General features: G+C 50.5%; 1 protein-coding gene across 5 annotated transcripts in view; it reads right to left on the minus strand.

The window, feature by feature from the left end:
- The window catches only part of KIRREL3 (kirre like nephrin family adhesion molecule 3), a 584,143-nt gene that overhangs the window by 91,487 nt on the left and 473,291 nt on the right, over window positions 1–19,365 (minus strand). For all 5 annotated transcript variants that reach the window (XM_016922484.4, XM_016922483.4, XM_016922482.4 and 2 more), the window contains exons 4-5: window positions 11,595–11,744; window positions 6,392–6,541 (exon numbers count right to left, since the gene is read on the minus strand). In XM_016922484.4, the coding sequence (XP_016777973.1) occupies window positions 6,392–6,541; window positions 11,595–11,744 (300 nt within the window). The remainder of the gene's footprint in view (window positions 1–6,391; window positions 6,542–11,594; window positions 11,745–19,365) is intronic.

Consider the following 19,365-nt stretch of genomic DNA (forward strand, 5'->3'; position numbering starts at 1 on the left):
TACTATCTGCCAGGCTCTGTTCTCTGTCATCAGATTCAGTGTAAACTCCCCCTAAAATTTCCCTAAGCCTTGTTGTTTCAATTGCCATGAAGAACATTTACTGAACACCCAGTATGTGATTCTAGGCTGTGCTAGGCATGAAGGATGAAAGATGCTCCCAGGAGACCCGGTGGGGGAAACAGACATGAAAACAGTTACTCTCAACATAGCGTGTTGAGACCTGTGATCAAGGTGCATAAGGAGGCTGGGCGTGATGGCTCACGCCTGTAATCTCAGCACTTTAGGAGGCTGAGGTGGGTGGATCCCTTGAGCCCAGAAGTTCAAGACCAGCCTGAGTAACATGGCGAAACCCTGTCTCTATAAAAACAGAACAGAACGAAACAAAAAAACAAACAAACAGAAATTAGCTGGGTGAGGTGGTGCATGCCTGTGGTCTCAGCTACTCGGGAGGCTGAGGTGGGAGGATCACTTGAGCCAGGGAGGTCGAGGCTGCAGTGAGCCATAATAGTGCCACTGCACTTCAGTCTGGATGACAGAGCAAGACCCTGACTCAAAAAAAAGATGCCTAAGGAAGTGAAAAGGACCACAGGGGGACAGTCAGGCCATGTGGGCTCCAGAGAAGGCTTCCTGGAGGAGGAGTTGTCTAAGGTGAATCTTGACAGCTGAACACAAGTTAGCCAAGGGAAGAAAGGTAGGAAGGGCACTCCAGGAAGAAACACAGTGTGAGCGAGGGCCCAGAGGCTTGGTGAGCGGAAGGAGATGCCAGCTGCTTGTTAGTGCGGGAGCAGGTTGGCGGTGGGTCTGAGGCTGGTGACACAGCTGGGGGCTGGCCTCGGGGGGCCTTGTGTGGCCTGGCAGGGAGCTTGGGTTTTGTTCTGTGGGGACACTTTCTTGCCCCTGAAGAACCCCTCAGACTGTCACCTACTGATTTGCCTTTTTATGTCAGGGTGACTATGGATGGGTTTCTTGCAACCAGTTTCTGGAAGAATGGTTTAGAAGCCAGCACCCTCGAGGTCTGTTCCAGCTCTGCCTTCCCTTGCTGGCAGACTCTGAGTTATTCACCACTGTTCTCTGGACCCATCTCCCCAGAAGATTCATGGATGGGAGATTGGGGGAGGCTGCCAACGCGGTGGGCTGAGGAGGCCCTGCAGCTCTGCTGGTAGAGCTGTGGCAAAGGGAGCTTGTGGTTTTGAAAAACAAACTAGTTAAGGACACGTCACAGATTGGACCTTATCTGTTTTCCTCTCTCACTATTTGGGGCTTGACATCATTTAAAAAGATGCCCTCTTTATTTGAATTGACTTAGTCTCCCTCTTAAATAATTCATGTTGATTTAGGAAGCTTTATTTCTAACGGGAGCCACAAGACAGCAGAGTTAATATTAGAACGGGCCAGGAAGAAGAGGGAAATGAGGAGGGAGACTGGGAAAAATGCCCCTCTTAATAATTAATCTGATGCCAACCTCCCCTCCTCCCACTTCTGATCCCCCCATCCTGCTCTACTTTTTCCTTTCCGTAGCATTTATTACCACCTCACATCCTGTACAGCAATGCAATTTATGGTTTAATCCGTGCATCACTTATCGACCGCCTGCTCTCTGCCAGAATGCAAGCTCCACCAGGGCAAGGATGGTTTTCTCTTTCGTTTCCTGATGAATCCCACGTGTCTAGACTAGTGCTTGGCATATAACAGGTGCTCAGTAAACATTTGTTGATCAAATCCTTGGTACCATTTCCTCTCTGCCCTGGATGTCCCAACACCTTGCTTCCCAAGTTTCCAGGAAGTTGAAGAGATCAAGTGTAATGCCACCCTTACAACTCTGACCCTGGGACAGTTTCAATATTTTTCAACCCTGGGATTCCTGTAGGTGGAAGAAGGAGCAGTCTGCATGTATATGTGTGCACAACTTTAAAATACAGGCGGGGTGGCTCACGCCTGTAATCCCAGCACTTTGGGAGGCCAAGATGGGTGGATCACTTGAGGTCAGGTGTTCGAGACCAGCCTGGGCAGCATGGCTAAAAATACAAAAATTAGCCAGGCGTGGTGGCACGTGCCTGTAATCCCAGCTACTCAGGAGGCTGGAGCAGGAGGACCCAGAAGGCGGAGGTTGCGGTGAGCCGAGATGGTGCCACTGCACTCCAGCCTGGGCGACAGAGCCAGGCCCCATCTCAAAAAACAAAAAACAAACCAAAAAAGTGTATGACACTTCACTGTTAGAGAGAGAGAGAGAGAGAGAGAGAGAGAGAGACAGACAGACAGACAGACAGAGTGTTTAATGTTTACAACAATTCTATGACATTGGTATTTTCAATCCTCTATTTTATAGATGAAGAACCAGAAACGTCATTCATTCATTCATTCATGCTGGTTTTAGAGGCTTGAGCCAAAGAGGCCCAGTTCCAGCCTTAAGGACCTTGCCCAAGGTCACCCAGTTAGTGAGCAGCAAGAGCATATTCTACTTCCTGGCCCAGGGCTCTTCCTACCCCATGACAGCTCTCTCTGCACATGTGGGAGGTCCTCTGATGCCCAACCAAACTGAGTCTTCGGAGAGCGCTAGGTCTATGTGGAAGCTGGCTACAGAGGGGCGGTTGGGGGGGATCCTTTGCAGGGAGGACCAGGGTTTGAGGTCCACAGCCAAGGCCCCCAGGGCTGAATAGGACTTGGAGAGGTCCTATCTCCCAGCCTCGAAGTGGGATGCTGTTTAAGCCACCCTAATCAGTTTTCTTCTAAGCCTCGGTCACTGCGCCAATCTTGGTTCCAGGGAGGGATGGCCCAATTTCCTAAAATAGTTGGTACAGCATGTTGGACTCCTTACAGTGGAAGTCATGGCCTTTTGGGAGAGAGACAGTTCTCAGCGATCATCTTATTTATCACCACCTCTCATTTTACAGATGAGGAAACTGAGACCCAGGTTGAGAATCAGGGCCACTGTCACACAGCTGGACACTGGTAAAACCAAGACCACTGCCTCTAAGTCTAATGCTGTTTCCGTGACGCCGTGATTCTCCAGATGTTCTGCAGGTGAAAAGACGCCTGTCTTGACCCTGGGCTGAGTCAAGCCATAGTCCTTGGCAGCTGGCTGGGCCACAGAGGGCACGCAGCCTGACCACTGATTGACCTGACCTAAAATCCCCAGTCTTTGCCTCTCTCAGCTTTGCAAACTCAAGGCCTTCCCCCGTCTTTCCCTCCTCATTTCCTGGCTCCCTCCTTCTGCCTCCCGAGGTACAAATGCTCAGCTCCGAAGTTGCTCCTTGCCTGATTGCATCTGAGAGCTGGAAACACAACGCTAATTAATGTGTCTGTGACTCTAGGCTTGGCTGCCAGGCCGAGTCCCCATGCCTTCCCTAGGGCCCAGCAGCTCTGCGAGCTGGCCCTCTGGCTTCATCTGAGCACGCTGCCGGCAGATGCATATTTTAACAATGCACATCTGTTGGCTATATAATCTCTCGTATTTGCCCTCCTCACTTGGTACTTCGATGGAAGACCCCCGGGGGCCTCCCTCTGTTCTAGCCAAAGTGTTTGCTTTGCAATTTTGCCGGAATACCATCTGATTCTGCTTTCGCATCTTCCGCAGGTTCTAATCAGGCTCTTACTTTATTTAATTAAAAATCTATCTCAGGCAAATACAGACTAAATTAGGAAGCTCTCTCATTCCTGGAACACAGGGAAGGCAGCCCCCCTTGGGGAACTGGCTGGGACATTTTCCCGGGCTGAGATGTCACAGCAAAGCAGATGGGGTCTTGGTAGGGAAGGCGGCTGGGCCAAGGAGCAGAAATACCTCTCCCCCATCTGTGGGAACAGCCACTCTCTCCATTCCCCTTCCCCAGACCAGGGGTCCCCTTCCAGCTGGCTGGGTCAGCTGCTGCACTGGGGGCCTCCTTGCAGAGCAGTAGGTGGGGTGCTATACCCCAGGACACTCAGCCAGGCGGAGCCCTGCAAGACCACCTGGGTTGGGGACCTGGGAGTGTCCCAGGGAGTCAGCGAGGACTGCAGGCAGAGTGCTGGGAAGCACTGTCTTGCCTGGGGTTTTAGTTTGCTCAGGATGAATGGTTTTTGTGGAGCTGCCTGAAAGGCTGATGGACAAGATGCTGGCTGAGGCTCCCTTTCTGGCTCTCAGGAATTTCACGGAGGGGATCCTGCTGGGGATCATGGGAACTTCCTCTGCCCTCCTTCCGCTGATCTCCAGACTTGAATAAAACATCTCCCCCATACAAACCCAGCTCTGTGCCCAGAGGGCGGTGTCAGGCCATGCCACCAGAGAGGAAGGGGGAGCGAATGCCTTTTAGACATGACCTAAGACAAAATCGGGTCTGTTCAGGTTGGATCCTGAGGCCCTGCTCTGAGAAGCCTGGCCCCTCACCAGCCAGACAGATGAGATGCTGCTGGCAACTGGGAACAGGAGACTAGGCAAAGAGCTTGAAGCTGAAAAATCTGGAGTTGATTTTGAAGGTTAATTAAGCTGTGTCACCTCCTGTGAGTGCCTTTGCCTCTCTGAGTTTCCATTCTCTCATCTGTAAAACATTCGAAATAATCTGGACTTTTAATACGTTGGACTTTTTTACGTAACGTAGAGTTGAGAGGAAAGGAAGTGTAATGATCATGTCAGGACTGGGGAAGTCAATACAGCCTTAAGGATGAGATGTGGCTCCACCTATTTTTGGTTCCTGTGAAGTCAGAGGAGTGGACAATGCTCAGGTTCCTGTGGTTCCAGCATCCTCTGGCCCCTCTAGAAGGTGTATGAGTCGGTAGAGGCAGATTCTTCTGAGGATGGAGGGGCTGAGCCATCTCTGAAGATGAGGAGCCTACAACTTAGCAAATCTGTTCTGGCATTTTGCAATCCTCAAAATCAGAAACAATATGAGGCCCTAATTCCTCCTCCTCTCCTCCCACAACCCCCACACCACATGGCAGACTCATTCTCATTTTAGTCACCGTCTTGGGAGAAATGAGAACGGCGCTGCTGCCTTTAATACCCCAATTACTCCTCGGAAGGCCCGCTTCCCGGCCATGGAATCCCAACTTATTTACCCCCGCTGGAACAGGTTTATTTTCTCATTCCTTTCATCGCAGGCCTGGGGAGACTCAAAGGTTGCAGGAGGTTTCTGAGGCTGGCCCCAAGTCCCTCCCCCGCATCTCAAGAAGTCAAGCTCCGAGCTTGGTAAGTGGTCCTCCGGGGCCTGTCTGCTGCACTGCTTGGAATAATCTGCCCTGGTGTCTTTGGCCATGTAGATCTGAAGATAACCTGACACGCTTTTAAATATTTCATCTCTGAGCAGCCGTGTGCTTTAGCTGCCAGGAGAGGAGGCCGCACCCCAGCTGCTGACCCTGTTGTCGAACCTTCACAACAGCTGCTAAGGGGTGGGCCCGGGCTTTCCCACTTCCCTCCTGCACGCGTGCCTGGCACAGACTCATGTGTAAGGGGGCAGCGAGGTGGGGCAGGGAGACCTGGAGCCCTGGCCAGGAGCCCATGGGCCAAGCTCTTTGCATCTGTGGGCCTTAGTATCTCATCTGGGGTAACAGTCCCTGTCCCACCGAGCAGCGTCAGGAACAGCGGAGGTCATGTGCCTGAAAGAGCCTGGAGAGCTACGGTGAACTGCTTGGCAAATGTGAGCTCTCATGACTTATGTGCAAGGCCTGGTTCTCAGCAGCCTTGATCCTCGGTAACATTTGGCCAGAGGAGGGAGACTCCCGGGACTGAACTCTAAATCAGAACTAGGTGGTTTAAGAGGTCACCGAGCCCATTCCCCTGTCTTCAGGCAAGATGATCCAGGAGCGCTGGGCTCCTGGGAACATAAGATGAAGAAAGACCAAGGGGAAAAGTATGATTTGGAATAAGGACCTGAAATGAATTTTCCTAGGAAGGACCTGTCAGCCAGGATTCCCAGGGAGCAATGAGGGGTGGAGAAGTCACGGGGGTCACTGGTGTCCACATGGATACTAGAATCATGGGGAGAATCGGGCTGATTCTACAGAGAAGGTGGAAAGATAGGGCTTTGTTAGCACCGGAGTGGGGGTCAGTTCAGAAAGAAGGGACCCACAGCCTGTGCCACATTCTTCCTGGCACGGAGCCTAGCCTAGATAACGTGTGCAGAGCATGCTTTCTGATGGAATAAATAAGCATGTAGGAGCCCTCATTAGCTGCCTAAGGCACCATCAAACACGCCGGGGTTGGACTGAGTCCGCTGGCATTGGCTGTCTGGTTTACTAGGGAAAGAGCCTTCGCTTGTCCCGTTTGGGTGGGAAGGTGGGCATGGATATTGTGGAAGCAGCAGTGTCTGGAGCAGATCCCCAGAGGGGAGTCTCCCCATGTCTGACCAAAAAAATACCCTCTTGGAGCTGAGCCCTTGGTGCTTCACGCAGTGTCCCAGCCCCTTGTGCAGATGGTTCTTACCCAGGACTGTGAGGCGTGCGGGGCGGGAGCGGATGGCGGCCTGGATGGCCTGGCACTCGTACACCGCATCGTCTTGCAGCTCTGCCCGCAGGATCTTCAGGTGGTGCTCCCCCGACAGGTGGTTCCCTACCACCAGGTACTGTGGGTAACCTGTGGAGACAACAAGCAGGTCAGGGAGCTGGGGTGGGGTGGAGGGGACACCCATGACAAAGAGGCACAGAGTGGGGGACCCAAGCAGGGGCCGTTCTACAAGGCTGGCAGAGCAGGTGATTGCTCAGGGCTCTGATCTCAGTGCAAGGAGCACAAATGCAAGAGCTTTCCCAAGGCGTTGAAGGTGTTGGTTCTCTCTCTCTCTCTCTCTCTCTGTGTGTGTGTGTGTGTGTGTGTGTGTGTGTATAAAGGCATTTGGTTTGTTTGTTAGTTTTTGAGACAGGGTCTTGCTCTGTCACTCAGATTGGAGTGTAGTGGCAGGATCATAGCTCACTGCAGCCTCCACCTCCCAGACTCAAGCGATCCTCCCACCTCAGCCTCCCAAGTAGCTGGGACTACAGACATGCACCACCACGTCGGCTAATTTTTTTAATCTTTTGTAGAGATGGGATCTCACTATGTCACCCTGACTGGTCTTGAACTCCTGGACTTAGGCGGTTCTCCCTTCTCAACCTCCCAAAGTTCTGGGATTATAGGCATGAGCCACCATGCCCGGCCATGTAAGGGTCTTGTTGGTTTCAAGTTTAGGAAAATCGGAGGAGCCACTGTTAGAAAGGAAAGAGGGAGAAGAGATGGAAATGCTAAGCATGGACAGACACCGCTGGCTTATTATTCTGGAAAGCGGTGTGCTCAGCACTGTGGTCTACCAAGCAGACATGCATTTTGATAAGATAGAGAGGAGAGAGAGAGAGACAGACAGACAGAGAGACCCAGGCTGAGAATTACAGAAAGAAGACAGTCAGAGAGAGAAGGAAGGAAAAAGAGAAATGTTTGGAAAAGGATCAAGAGTGACTTTGCAAAAATTTTGTTTCAGGATGGACAGGAAGTAGAAATCTAGGCCCGCCCTTCCAGTGTCTAGGAACCTCGGGTCACTTTGAGTCACAGTGGACCCTGTCTAGTCATTCCTCCTGTCCCGCCAGAAACCCCAGGGCCTGGTGACGCACTTATGAAGTGCTCAGGACGCTTAAGAATTGGGGGCCCCTTCTGCCATGGGCAATGAATAATAGATAAATAAAAGTTTGAGAATATAAATCATTAATCAGCGTTCCTGCTGCTGTGTGGGGTTGAATATAAATGCCAACTGAAGTTGTAGCTGGCCACCTTGGGCAGATCCTCTCTTTCCTGGGTCTCGGGCCCTAAACCTCCCTATTTCTCTTTCCATCCATCTCCTCACTGAGGTCTGCCCTCCCCTGAGTCCCTCAGTGTGTGGATTTACAACTGGACTCCAATCCCCGCTGTCTTTCATCTCTGTCCCAGTTCCCTTCTCTCCTCAGAGGCTACCCTCGGCTTCTACTCCCCTCTGGCAGCCCCAGGCTGCTCCTCCTTTTGAAGGACCCTCACCACACAGGGAGCGTTCTCAGATGGGTGCTGTAGGAGGATGAGATGGGACACATTCAGCCTTTTAAAGAGAAGATGAGGGCTTAAGCAAGTGAGAGAGACAGAACAAAGACAGGCAGGGAGACCTGCAAGAGCTCGCCTCAAGTATTTCAAACAGTCTCTCAGTGTGGGTTGGGCATGTTCCCGAGCTCCCAAGGGCAGCACCAGCACCAACAGGCAGAATTCACATGGGGAGGTTCTTTAGAATACTCTCAACTGTTTGAGGTATCCAACAAGGATCTGGGCTGCCAGAGATGGTAGTGAGGTCCCCATCACTGGCTGTATTCAAGCAGAGGTTGGATGATCGCCTCTCAGGGATGTTGCAGAGGTGATTTCTACACCGGGTGAAAGATCAGACTAGAGGAACTTGAAGGCCCCTCTCACCACCATAAGTGAAGGGTCTTCTGGAGGTGGGGCAGGCCTCCCTGGGGGTGGGCTGTACAACGGGCCACCAGCACTTGTTCCTGGTCAGGCGAGGTAGCTGTGATGATCCTCTCCCAGCCTTCCTGGCATGCTCTGGAGTGCTTCCTGTGCAGCCGGGCCCTTCAGACTCATGTCTTCATGGCTACCATCCTCATCATGCAATAAAATGGCCCTGTCCTCCCCAGCTGTGCAGGCCTGGCCAGAAAAGCTCACAAGGCCATCAGCTGCACCCCTGAGAGCACTGCCTCTCCTCCTGCCCACACTTCCCACCTCCTGCTGGGCTTTGGGAATGAGCCCAGGTAAGTTAAGCTGTCTCCCCCCAGGGCCAGGAGAGGGGCTGGAAATGGGTTCTAGCCCAGTCCTCTCCCTGCTGCCGCTGCCTTCCTTGTAGCTGGCTGGCTACCCGCAGCCCCTCCAGCCCAGCCTCTGGATCCCACTATCCTGTGATTAGTCCCTGGTCCCCTGCAGGCATCTTGGCTGGAGCTTCTGTTTCTGTTGTCTTGCAAGCTATCAGCAGCAGGATTTTGCTCTCACGAGCTGCTGAAAACATCAGTGATGGGTTTGTTTGTATTTGCCTAATTAGGCAGCGAGCTGTGATGCTATCCCAAGGACTGGCAGCATCTTTGAAAATCAGACTCAGAAGCACAGATTCTGAGAAAGTTCTAGCTCCTTCCACATTATCATTACTCTCTCTTGCTACTCCCAAAGGAGGCAAAATTACTTAGAGTCTGGGTTCTATAGTCGAATTGCCCAGGTTCCAATGCCAGCTGGATCACTTCCTAGCTCTGCTGTCTTGGGTGAGTTACTTTAACTTCTTTGTGCCTCATAGACTACTTACTATGTGCCAGTCCCCATTTTATGGGGACAATACCAGTACCTCATAAGGTTATGGTGAAGGTTAAATAGGATAATCTATGTAAAGTGCCTGGCACATTGTAAGTAGTCTATAAATGCCAATTTACATGAAGAGAAAGGTAAGTCATAAGGTCAGGTGGCCAAAGAGGTCTTCATCTTTAGAAGGGAGAGCAGACAGAGTATCTGGACCCTTTGGGGTTAACAGGCAGGTCTCATGTGCTGGGATTGGTTATATAGTTGAGTCAATTTCTTTCTCAGTTGTGACTTTGTTTACCTGTCAAACAAAGGGGAAAATCCTTCTTTTCTCCCTCCGGATCGCTGTAGATTTATGAGATAATGTCTGCGAAGTACTTGAGCTTCTTAGAAGAAAAATGTTCTATCAATATGAAGAAGTGCATTTATAAATCATTTTCTTTGACTGGTTATTCCAGCTTTGGTGACTAGAAAAACATTTAGGTCTTCAAGGAGTGTATCATTTCTGGGAGATTCAGGGGGGGCCACATGGTTACAGTGGGAGAGGACAGAGATGTAGCAGGCTGAAATCCCTCAACCCTGGGCCTCAGTTTCCCTGTAGGAGAGCTTTCGCAGTGTTAAGGGCTCTACAAGTACTTGCTGAATTGAGTTGAGGGCTGTCCTGCCTGTTTCCACATCAGGCAAGCGAGCAGAGTTAATTGAGCATGTAAGTATCTATCATGATTGCCATGATGCTATTTTTGGGACAAGTGACAAAATACAGGGCAAGTATTTTATCAGGAGTTTGAGGTCATTGGCTCTGTATGGAGAGGCAAATCGAGTCAAGCTGGAGAGGACACAGGCCCCAGTTTGTCAGAGGCCATTGTTCTGCAGCCCTAAGCAGGTACCAGTCCTGGATCCCAGAAAGCCATTCATGGCACTGGATGCTAGAGGGTCAGTTATCCATGCTGAGATGACCACCGTATGCACTATCCCTGCTGACCTGAGCCTCCTTTTGGCCACTGACCCAGCAAGACCCCAGTCCCTGACGGAAGTTGGAAACCCACTGACCGGGACCCCAGACAGCCTCCTTAACTAGCGGCAGTGTTCATCCCAGTTCAGAGCCATCCGGTGCATGAACTATTCTAGTTTGGGAAGGTTGTATCATTCCCTGAGTTTCTCTAGGGTAAAGGCATTCGGAGTCTCTGAAATTGGCTGGTTCCCATAACAGTTAAACTTTATGGCAGCACAGTATATTTTGGAGATATTTTTGTGTATTTTTTCCATGCTCAGCTGGGCTGCAGCGTTCAAACCTCGTGCCTGCTATTGACCATTGCTATAATGTTTCAATATACATTTTTGGCAAGACATAACTCACATTTAAAAATATTAATTTCCCAACCATCATGTTCCTGAGTGCACTTCGATTTTTATTTTCCTACAGCTGTACACCATGCGAGAGGCAAAGTTACTTCTCAGCTGAATAATATTTTTCTCTCCTCCTCCACCCTTAGCTATTCCCAAATCACAGGGGAATGACACCCAGGGGTCCCTGCTTGTGAATTGTACTGTGTACGCCAAGCCTAGCAAACAACCACTGCCTACCTGTAGGACAGAATAATGATAGCTGAAGGGTGTGTGACCAGGGGGATGAACCATTCTTTTTTTTTCTCCAGGGAAGAGGATGGATTGGAAAAGCATCTGTATGGTCTTATGGGATCACTATTCACAATAGTTAACAAATAATCTGTTGTCAGCACTGGCCAGTGAGTTCACGTGTCAGCCATCAACAACCATGGGAACTCTCACTGCCTGTCCCAGGGTAGCTTTGCTGAACACCAGCCTGCCCAAGCTGAACATAGTTAGAAATTTATTTTTAATACTTCCTGTCTTTTCTTCCCATCTCGTGATGGCTCCTAAGATCAACTAGGTGTCTTTGTGAGTTTTCAGTTTACTTGGTTCCCTTTAATGGGTGAGAAGCCTGGAAGAACCAGGTTGTGACTTGTATTTCCTTAATCATTGTGCCTTAATAAATGGGGGATACATCTTGGGCCAAGACACAGGAACACTTGATTTCTGGAAACTGGAATTTACATGAATCATGTTTGACTTTGGAGTAGATGCTTGAGGGCAATGTCGAGTTAGGTTAGGACCCACCGCTAGAAGGAGGGTTTGCTTATGGTTCATTATGCACATCAGGGGCCCTCAGAGTCTAGGGATGCTGGGTGCAGTGCTTGCCTAGCCTGACTCTGCCTGAGGAGTTGCAGTGAAAGCTAGAGATTTGATACTCAGACACCTGTGAAGATGGGTGCTCCCTAGGAAGGTGGATGGGTGAGTAAGGAAGTGATGGCCCCAGGCCCACCCCAGGAGGTCTGGAGGTACTCACTTGAGAGGTCCCTGCCCACACCCAGAGCCAAGCCGTCCTTGATCCACAGAACGAAGCCATCGTATTCGGGGATGGCGCAAAGTAGCGTCACTGGCTGTCCCGACACCACCACCTGGTCCTGGGGCTGCTGGCTGAAGGAATAGACTTGGCCTGGGAAGGAGACAAACACAATGGTCAGTTACCTGCCGGCTACAGGGGCGAGAAGGCTCCCCTCCAGCTACGGAAGCAGAGCAGGGCTGGCGCAGGAGACTGAGCCTCCTGAAGCACCTGGCTTTCCTGCTGAGGGTCTGGTAGAGCTTCCTAACTGGTCTCAGCCCCAGCTCTATTCCCTCCTGTGGGGGCCTGGCTCCCAGCTCCAGCCCCTCTGCCCATCAGTCCCTAACACATGGACTGGTCTAGCCACACCCCAGCTCCCTATGGGCCATCTCCCTCCACCTGTGGGACGTGCCACTTCCCATGCATTGGTGAGCTCCTACTTAATGCCATGTGCTGGGCATGCAGTCCCACACCAGGGCAGAAACAGGAGAGAGAGAGAGACCTCTAGCTAGAAGCATTCTGTGGTGGCTGTGTGTTAAGAAGGGGGTCGATGGAGAGTGGTGCGGCTTTGGTTAAACCTGAGAATTCAGGAAATCATTTTGTTGTTTCAGTGGCTCCTGGGGTGGGCTGAGGGCCAAGTTCAGAGGGGTCGGTGGTGGTGCAGTATGGCAGGAGGTGTGCTGAGGAGGCGTGCCATCCTACTGTGTCCTCCCTGTCCCTTTCTTTTCTGCAGCAGACCTTACTCCAGCCTCACAATCACTTGGGAAAAAATCATTATGGACACCATGCCTCCTCAAAACGAGATGGCCAGAATCATCGAAGAGAGTCAGTTGACATTATTTTATTAAACAAACCCATCCACAATGCTTACAAGATGCCATGCTCTGTTTTGAGGCTTTAAAATATTAGTTCATTAATATTTTCATCGTCATAACAACCTAAAAATAGTAGGCACTATTTTTATCCCCATTTTCCAGATGGGAAAATGAGGCACAGGGAGGTGAAAAATAGTAATGGGAGCTGTGCTTGTGAATTGCTCACCAAGTACGGCGCATGCCCTGACTCTAGTTATCACCGTGGCAACACTCGAATGGGGCATTGTCAACCCCATTTGACAGGACTTTGGGAAACGGAGGCTCAGGGTTAACTGAATTGCCCAGGGAACTGTCTAGTGGGAGTTGGGGTGGGTGGTGCGGTGAATCCAAGTCTTTCTGGCTCCAAAGACCATGCTGTCCCCTACTGAGCTATGCTGTGTGCAGATCCCCAAGCCTGGCCTTGGAGGGAGTTGCTGATGAAGAGGTGTGATGTGATCTGTGTCTCCTGGGAGTCCACAGTTGAGTGGACAATGGGACATTGACATTTGCTGAGCATCTGGCCCACAGTACAACCAGTACTTCATACAACCCCTCCTGTAATCCACTTAATTATACTTCAGGGCAGAAAAAGCCCCATTTTACAACAAAGAAACCAGGATCAGAGAGGCACAGTAACCTGCTCAAGGTCACGCAGCTAATGAGTGGTAGAGCGGGGGTTTGAGCAGGGGCTCATCTGCATTCCAAGCCCTCCCTTTTTCCTACCACCTGCTCTACAGACCCAGACCTAACCGAGGCAAAACTGGACCTGGCGCTCCAGCTGCTGATGCTGTGGCCTCTCCTCCCCAACCCGGGAGAGTCAGGGGCAGCCACAGACGTCCTGGACACTGGCTGCTGCCCATCTTGGGGACAAAAAGCCCCAGGCTTGGGCCACACCTAGGACTGAGCTCTCAGCAACAGATGACCCCAAGAGGGAGACACTTGGTGTGTATCAACCCAGGGGAGCTTGGATGGCAGCAGAGCTTGGGGTGGAGGCTCCCCAGAAGGAGGGGTGCAGATTCACAGTGGAGAGCTGGGGACAGGCAGGAAGGTGGCCGAGTTCACAACCTGACAAGATCTTGGCAGGGTCTCCGAGGAGTCTCATTAAAAATCAAATTGGCCTTGAATTGTGGGAGTAACACTTTTTATTCTGATTTGAGCTTTACAAATTAGATTTCATAGGACATTTTAATCAGCTATGTATGGTAGGTTTTTTTTTCCTCTCTGTCTCTTCAAGTTCTCTGTTGTAATTAGAATGTTTCTGGCACCAAAACAGGGTAGAAAAGGAGGGAAGAGATGAGAGAGGAGAAGGGGAGAGGAGGGAGGGACTGGAGAGAGAGCAAAGGAGTGAAGTGAGGACGTGGGAGAGAAGAGGAGAGGGAGAGGAAGAGGAGGAAGCAGGGGAGGAGGGTGAGGGGCAGCATGGAGAGGGAGGGGGTGGGTGGAAAGGACTCCTTCTCTGGCTCCTTTTACTCTAATGATGATTTCACAGCTCATCCTTTTATCTCAAAATCTTTCTTGCAAGAAGGACAGAGTCAAAGCAGCTGCAGTAACTGCCAAAGATTGTGCTATCAGAGAGAATTATCAGGTTGTCAGGTGGACGTGGAGGGGGTTATAATGAGAGCCCCTTAAATGAAGCAGTGCCCGAGCCCTCTGAGATGTCCATTATTAGGAAGCACCCACAGTGGGTAACTGTCCCAGTCTCTCCCCATCCTCTGTCCTCTTGGAGGAAGGTGCGGGAGGTACTGGGTGAGGGCCCCCGGGGAAGTGGGGTGCAAGAAGCATCCGAGGGCCAAGGGTAAGTTGTGGACTGGCTGGAGCCCCCAGGGAGAGGAGGGGGCTATCACCATGGAAACCAGGCTCTGGAGGAAGGCAACGCTGGGAAGGCGGATCAGTTGAAGCAGGCCATGGAGGTGGACTCTGAGTGGCCACAGACCCTTTTGGTGGGTGTCTCAGAGCCAGGGGTGGCAGCAGGCACAAGATGCCTGGAATAAGACCTGGGGTCTGTAGGAAAGGAGCCTGACGGGATGGGGCTGAGCAGGAGAGGGCCTTTCGAGGGGGAGCATCTCCCGATGCCATCTGAGCAGGCTTGGAGGTGTAGGATCCCACAGGATGCAGTGAGCCAAGATCGCCCCACTGCACTACAGACTAGGTGACAGAGTGAGACTCGGTCTCAAAAAAAAAAAAAACCTTCCTAGAGCCTCTCGCATTCTGTCTGCTTGGATCCACTTGGCTTTTCTATGGAAAGACTGTTTCTGGGGAAGATGAGTACACAGGAAAAATCCACCCAAAGGACATGATTCACAAATTATTATTTTTGGGGATGGGAGACAGTACTCTAATTGACAATGTCCCTTTTCAGTCCAATTTTAATTTTTGCACATTACATTTGAGTCACTATAATTACTTTTCTCTTTTAAACCAATGAGTTTTTTTTTTTTTCAAATGAATCTTAAACTGTTACTGAGTATCTAGAGTGGATAAAAGTTGAGGTGCTTTGGATGAAGGTGGAGATGGAGGGATGGAACCCACTTTTTTTTTTTTATCCATCTGACAGATCTTAGGGCCTCTCCTTTGGGCTCAAGAGCCCCTCAGAGCACAGCTTTTGAGCCATGGATGTAAGTTATTGCCAGAAGAATGCTCCTCACCCACCCACTCTTTCTTAATGCTCCTCACCCACCCACTCTTTCTTTTCTTTTGAGACTGAGTCTAACTCTGTCGCCCAGGCTGGAGTTCAGTGGGGCAATCTTGGCTCACTGCAACCTCTGCCTCCCAGTTCAAGTGATTCTCCTGCCTCAGCCTCCTGAGCAGTTGGGATTACAGGTATGCACCATCATGTCCGGCCAATTTTCATATTTTTAATAGAGACAGGGTTTCACCATGTTGGCCAGGCTGGTCTTGAACTCTTGACCTCAAGTGATCCTCCCACCTCAGCCTCCTGAAGTGCTGGGATTACAGGCATGAGCCACCATGCCTGGCCTCTACTTGCTTTATTTTCCCCATTTTCTTTTCTACTCCAAAGAAGTGAAATGCAAGTGAGCCCAAGGTCATTTTCTGCAGCCTCCTGGATAGTGCCTTAAGTAGACAGTGAGCTCCTGAGAACCTGTTTCTTCCACACACACACTGACCGGACCCTGCTGTGAGGCAGGCACTGTGCTGTCTGGTGAGGAGCAGGGGAACAGGCCTGGCCACCCCTCCAGGAGCTCGCAGCCGTGCCCCCTCCCCATCACACCTGGGCGTCTCAGATGGAGCACAGAGTAGGTGCCTCACAGGCTCGGGTCCTGCTCTCAGTGGAGATGTGACACACCCAGCACCTTCCACTGGCCCAGGGTTTCCATCTTCTCCGCTTCGCATTTTCCCTGATGATGTTCCCCTGGTGTGAAGCCTTGGCGGCCGGTGCAGCCTCCCCTTCCCATACTTTATTTTTATTTTTATTGTTTTTTGAGACGGAGTCTGACTTTGTTGCCCAGGCTGGAGTGCAGTGGTGCGATCTCCACTCACTGCAACCTTTGCCTCCCGGGTTCAAGCGATTCTTCTGCCTCAGCCTCTTGAGTAGCTGGGATTACAGGCACTCACCACCATGTCTGGTGATTTTTGTATTTTTAGTAGAGACAGGGTTTCACCATATTGGCCAGGCTGGTCTCGAACTCCTGACCTCATGATCCACCTGCCTCGACCTCCCAAAGTGTTGGGATTACGAGCGTGAGCCACCATGCCCGGCCCCATGCTTTGTTTTGAGTCTGTCACCATCACTAAGCCTAGCCCAGCAGGCTGTACATCTCTCAGACTTCCCCTTTCCTCTCTATTCCCACTGCTACCACCCAAGTTCAAGCTCTCGTTGCCTCAACCTGGGCTCTTGCCACAGACTCTGAATGTTCTCTTTGCCTGATCCATTAATGTGCTGAACCTGGATTTTCCTTCTTAATTCACCACTTGCTTCAGGGTTCCCCTCTTTTAAGGGGTGGGACCTCTCATGGCTCTCCACTCTCTGCGGGACAACGCCCAACTTCCCATGCTGGATTCTAATCTCCAAAATCCAGCTCCTTTTCTTCCTGGGAGCTCCACAGCACCCCTGTGCTGGCTAGTCACTAAGGTCACCTGCCTCGAGTTCTCCTCGATGTTTCATTGTCCTGGGATGCACTGCATCCCCCCACCCAAGGCTCCCCCACCCAAGGCCCCCCCTAAGCAACCCCACCTATCATTGAAGGCCCAGTTCTCTCCCCAGGCAGCTCCTGTGACCCAGATGGAATCTTCTTTTTTCTCGTCTTCTCTCTATATTCTCATCTTGCCTCTTTTTCATCAATTTCTCCAAACCTTTATTGAGCTCCTACTATATGTCAGATGCTGATGAAACAGAAATAAGGAAGAAACAGTGTACACTTCTTGAGGGCAGGGGCCACAGCTATCTTTTCTGTCTTGTGTTCCCAGCTGTGGGTGAGCACCGGTTACACGTCTGTCACATGTGCCTTTGTACTTAGAGTTTGCCTGCTCTGGTTGGTCTGCTGAGATTGGTGGTCACTACAGGAAAATTGCTTTTGCATTATAAACTACTAACCCGGCAGATGCTGTTCAGAGCACACCACACAGGAGAAAGGTGAGAAATCACAGGGTGGGCTGGAGTCTCTAGGAATCAGGCTTGACAGGAGAAAAAAATAACTGCTGTTCATGGAAGATTTACTTGATGCCACATCTTTGGCTGTATACGTTGTTTCTGGCATGCAGATTAGCTGTAATTACCCACATTTTATAGATGAACCAAGGCTCACAGAAATGCAGGGACTTGCACAAGTTCACTTGATTAGCTCAGATGTCACTCAAACCCCAATGGTCCGGGTACAGCCCTATTTTCTCACCACTATCCGATGTAGGTTGTTGAATCAAGGGTCTCAAGCCCAGATTTTGATTCTTAAGCAAGTACTCACTCCACCAACAAGGCAGCCTACTCAGATTATTTATCTATTTTTATATTTATTTATTTATTTATTTTGAGACGGAGTCTTGCTCTTGTCGCCCAGGATGGAGTGCAATGGTGTGTTCTCGGCTCACTGCAACCTCCCCCTCCTGGGTTCAAGGGATTCTCCTGCCTCTGCATCCTGAGTAGCTGAGATTACAGGCACCTGCCACCATGCCTGGCTAATTTTTGTATTTTTAGTAGAGACGGGGTTTCACCATGTTGGCCAGACTGGTGTCGAACTCCTGACCTCAAGTGATCTGCCCACCTCGGCTTCCCAAAGTGCTAGGATTATAAGCGTGAGCCACTACGCCTGGCCCAGATGATCTAAAGGGAGGTAGAAGATCTTTAGAATGAAAAGTGATTTCTTGGTTTTTCCCTCAGTTTCTGTGTGTAGGCTCCTCTTCACCTATTGGTCAGTAACACTGAAACGGTTGAGGGTAAAGTTTAGTACTGGCCACCATAGGAAGATTAAAAGAAAGGAGGTGTACTAGTTACCATTACTTATAATTATTACTTAAAATGGTTATTTAATATAATTATATTATAATATAGCTTATAATTATGTATCATAAATATTTTTATTGCTATAAAATTAGTAATTGCTAACTTTTCTATTTTTTAACTTTTTGTAGGGACAGGGTCTTGCTATGTTGCCCAGGCTGGTCTCAAACTCCTGGCCTGAAGCAATCCTTGTGCCTCAGCCTTCCAAAGTGCTGAGATTACAGATGTGAGCTACCATGCCTAGCTAGTAATAGGTAACTTTTACAGAATGTCAAGCATATAATAAAAGCTTTACCTGGATTATTTTATTGACTGGCTAAAGAGTCCTATGAGATAGGTACCGTATCACACCTACATGAAGATGAGGTTGCCTGGGGCCCACAGCACTGGCAGTGAGAAGGGATATGAGCCCAGTAGTCTGGTTCCAGAGCAGCCTCTTTGCGTCCTTATTTGGACTTCGCCCACTTTGCCTCTAGTCCTTGCCCCCAGGAACTCATAGAACCCACCTTAGACCTCCCTCTCCTGCTGCCCTTGGCCAGTACTGAAAAGTCTCAAGGAAACTCAGGAAGAATAATGTACACTAGCTCACTTCATCAGTTCTGTGTATAACGTCCTCGTGAACACGGTTCTCCGGGTGGATCAGAGTTGACCAGCTATCCAAGAGTGACTGAAGCCTGTGTTCACCTTCTTTAGCTCCCTGAGAAGGTGAGCACAGACCTGCAGGTCCTCCAGTCACCCTTGACCCTCACAACCACATCACTCACTCCAAAGAACCCCTCTCTCCCTTCACCATTTGGACTGGACAAGCCCCTTGGGATGAAGGCAGATAGTGCAGTGGTAATGAATGGGGCTCAGGAATCAGACTGACCTGGGTTTGAATCCTGGCACCTCCATGAACTTGCTGAGCCTCCATTTTCCTATCTGTGAAATGGGGACAATAATACCACCACCTTGTGGAGATAGAGAGGATGCATCTGGGCCACTTGACTCAGGGGCTGGCTCACAACAAATGCTCAGGGGAAACCGACCTTCTTCTCTCAAAGCCACCCTCTGTCCTGAACACCAGGCCACAGGCTGAGCTCCACAGGGCTGGGCGACAGGAAGCGTGACCTGGAACGGCAGGTGGCTCTCTATTGGTGTGAAAGGGGGAGGCAAGGCTGGACTTTTAATTACTATCCAATGACTTATTGAAGAGACAGTTTTCACTAAAGACAAGGATGTATTCTCTTTGCAGGAGGACCTCAGTGTAGCATCCATGGGTTCTCAGGTGGGTCTCAAGGCTGGTGTTTGTGGTAGGTGAGCTCAGGTGTTGGAAGCCTTGGCCAGCTGCTGTGAGCCATGCCCTGTGGGGGAGAAGAGGTGGGAGAATGTTCCCCCAGGGCTGCAAGGGGGCTACTGGGGTGGAAGGGGTAGGGGGTGTCTCCCGGGC

The sequence above is a fragment of the Pan troglodytes genome, chromosome 9 (genome assembly GCF_028858775.2).
Source record: "Pan troglodytes isolate AG18354 chromosome 9, NHGRI_mPanTro3-v2.0_pri, whole genome shotgun sequence".
Lineage (NCBI taxonomy): Eukaryota > Metazoa > Chordata > Mammalia > Primates > Hominidae > Pan > Pan troglodytes.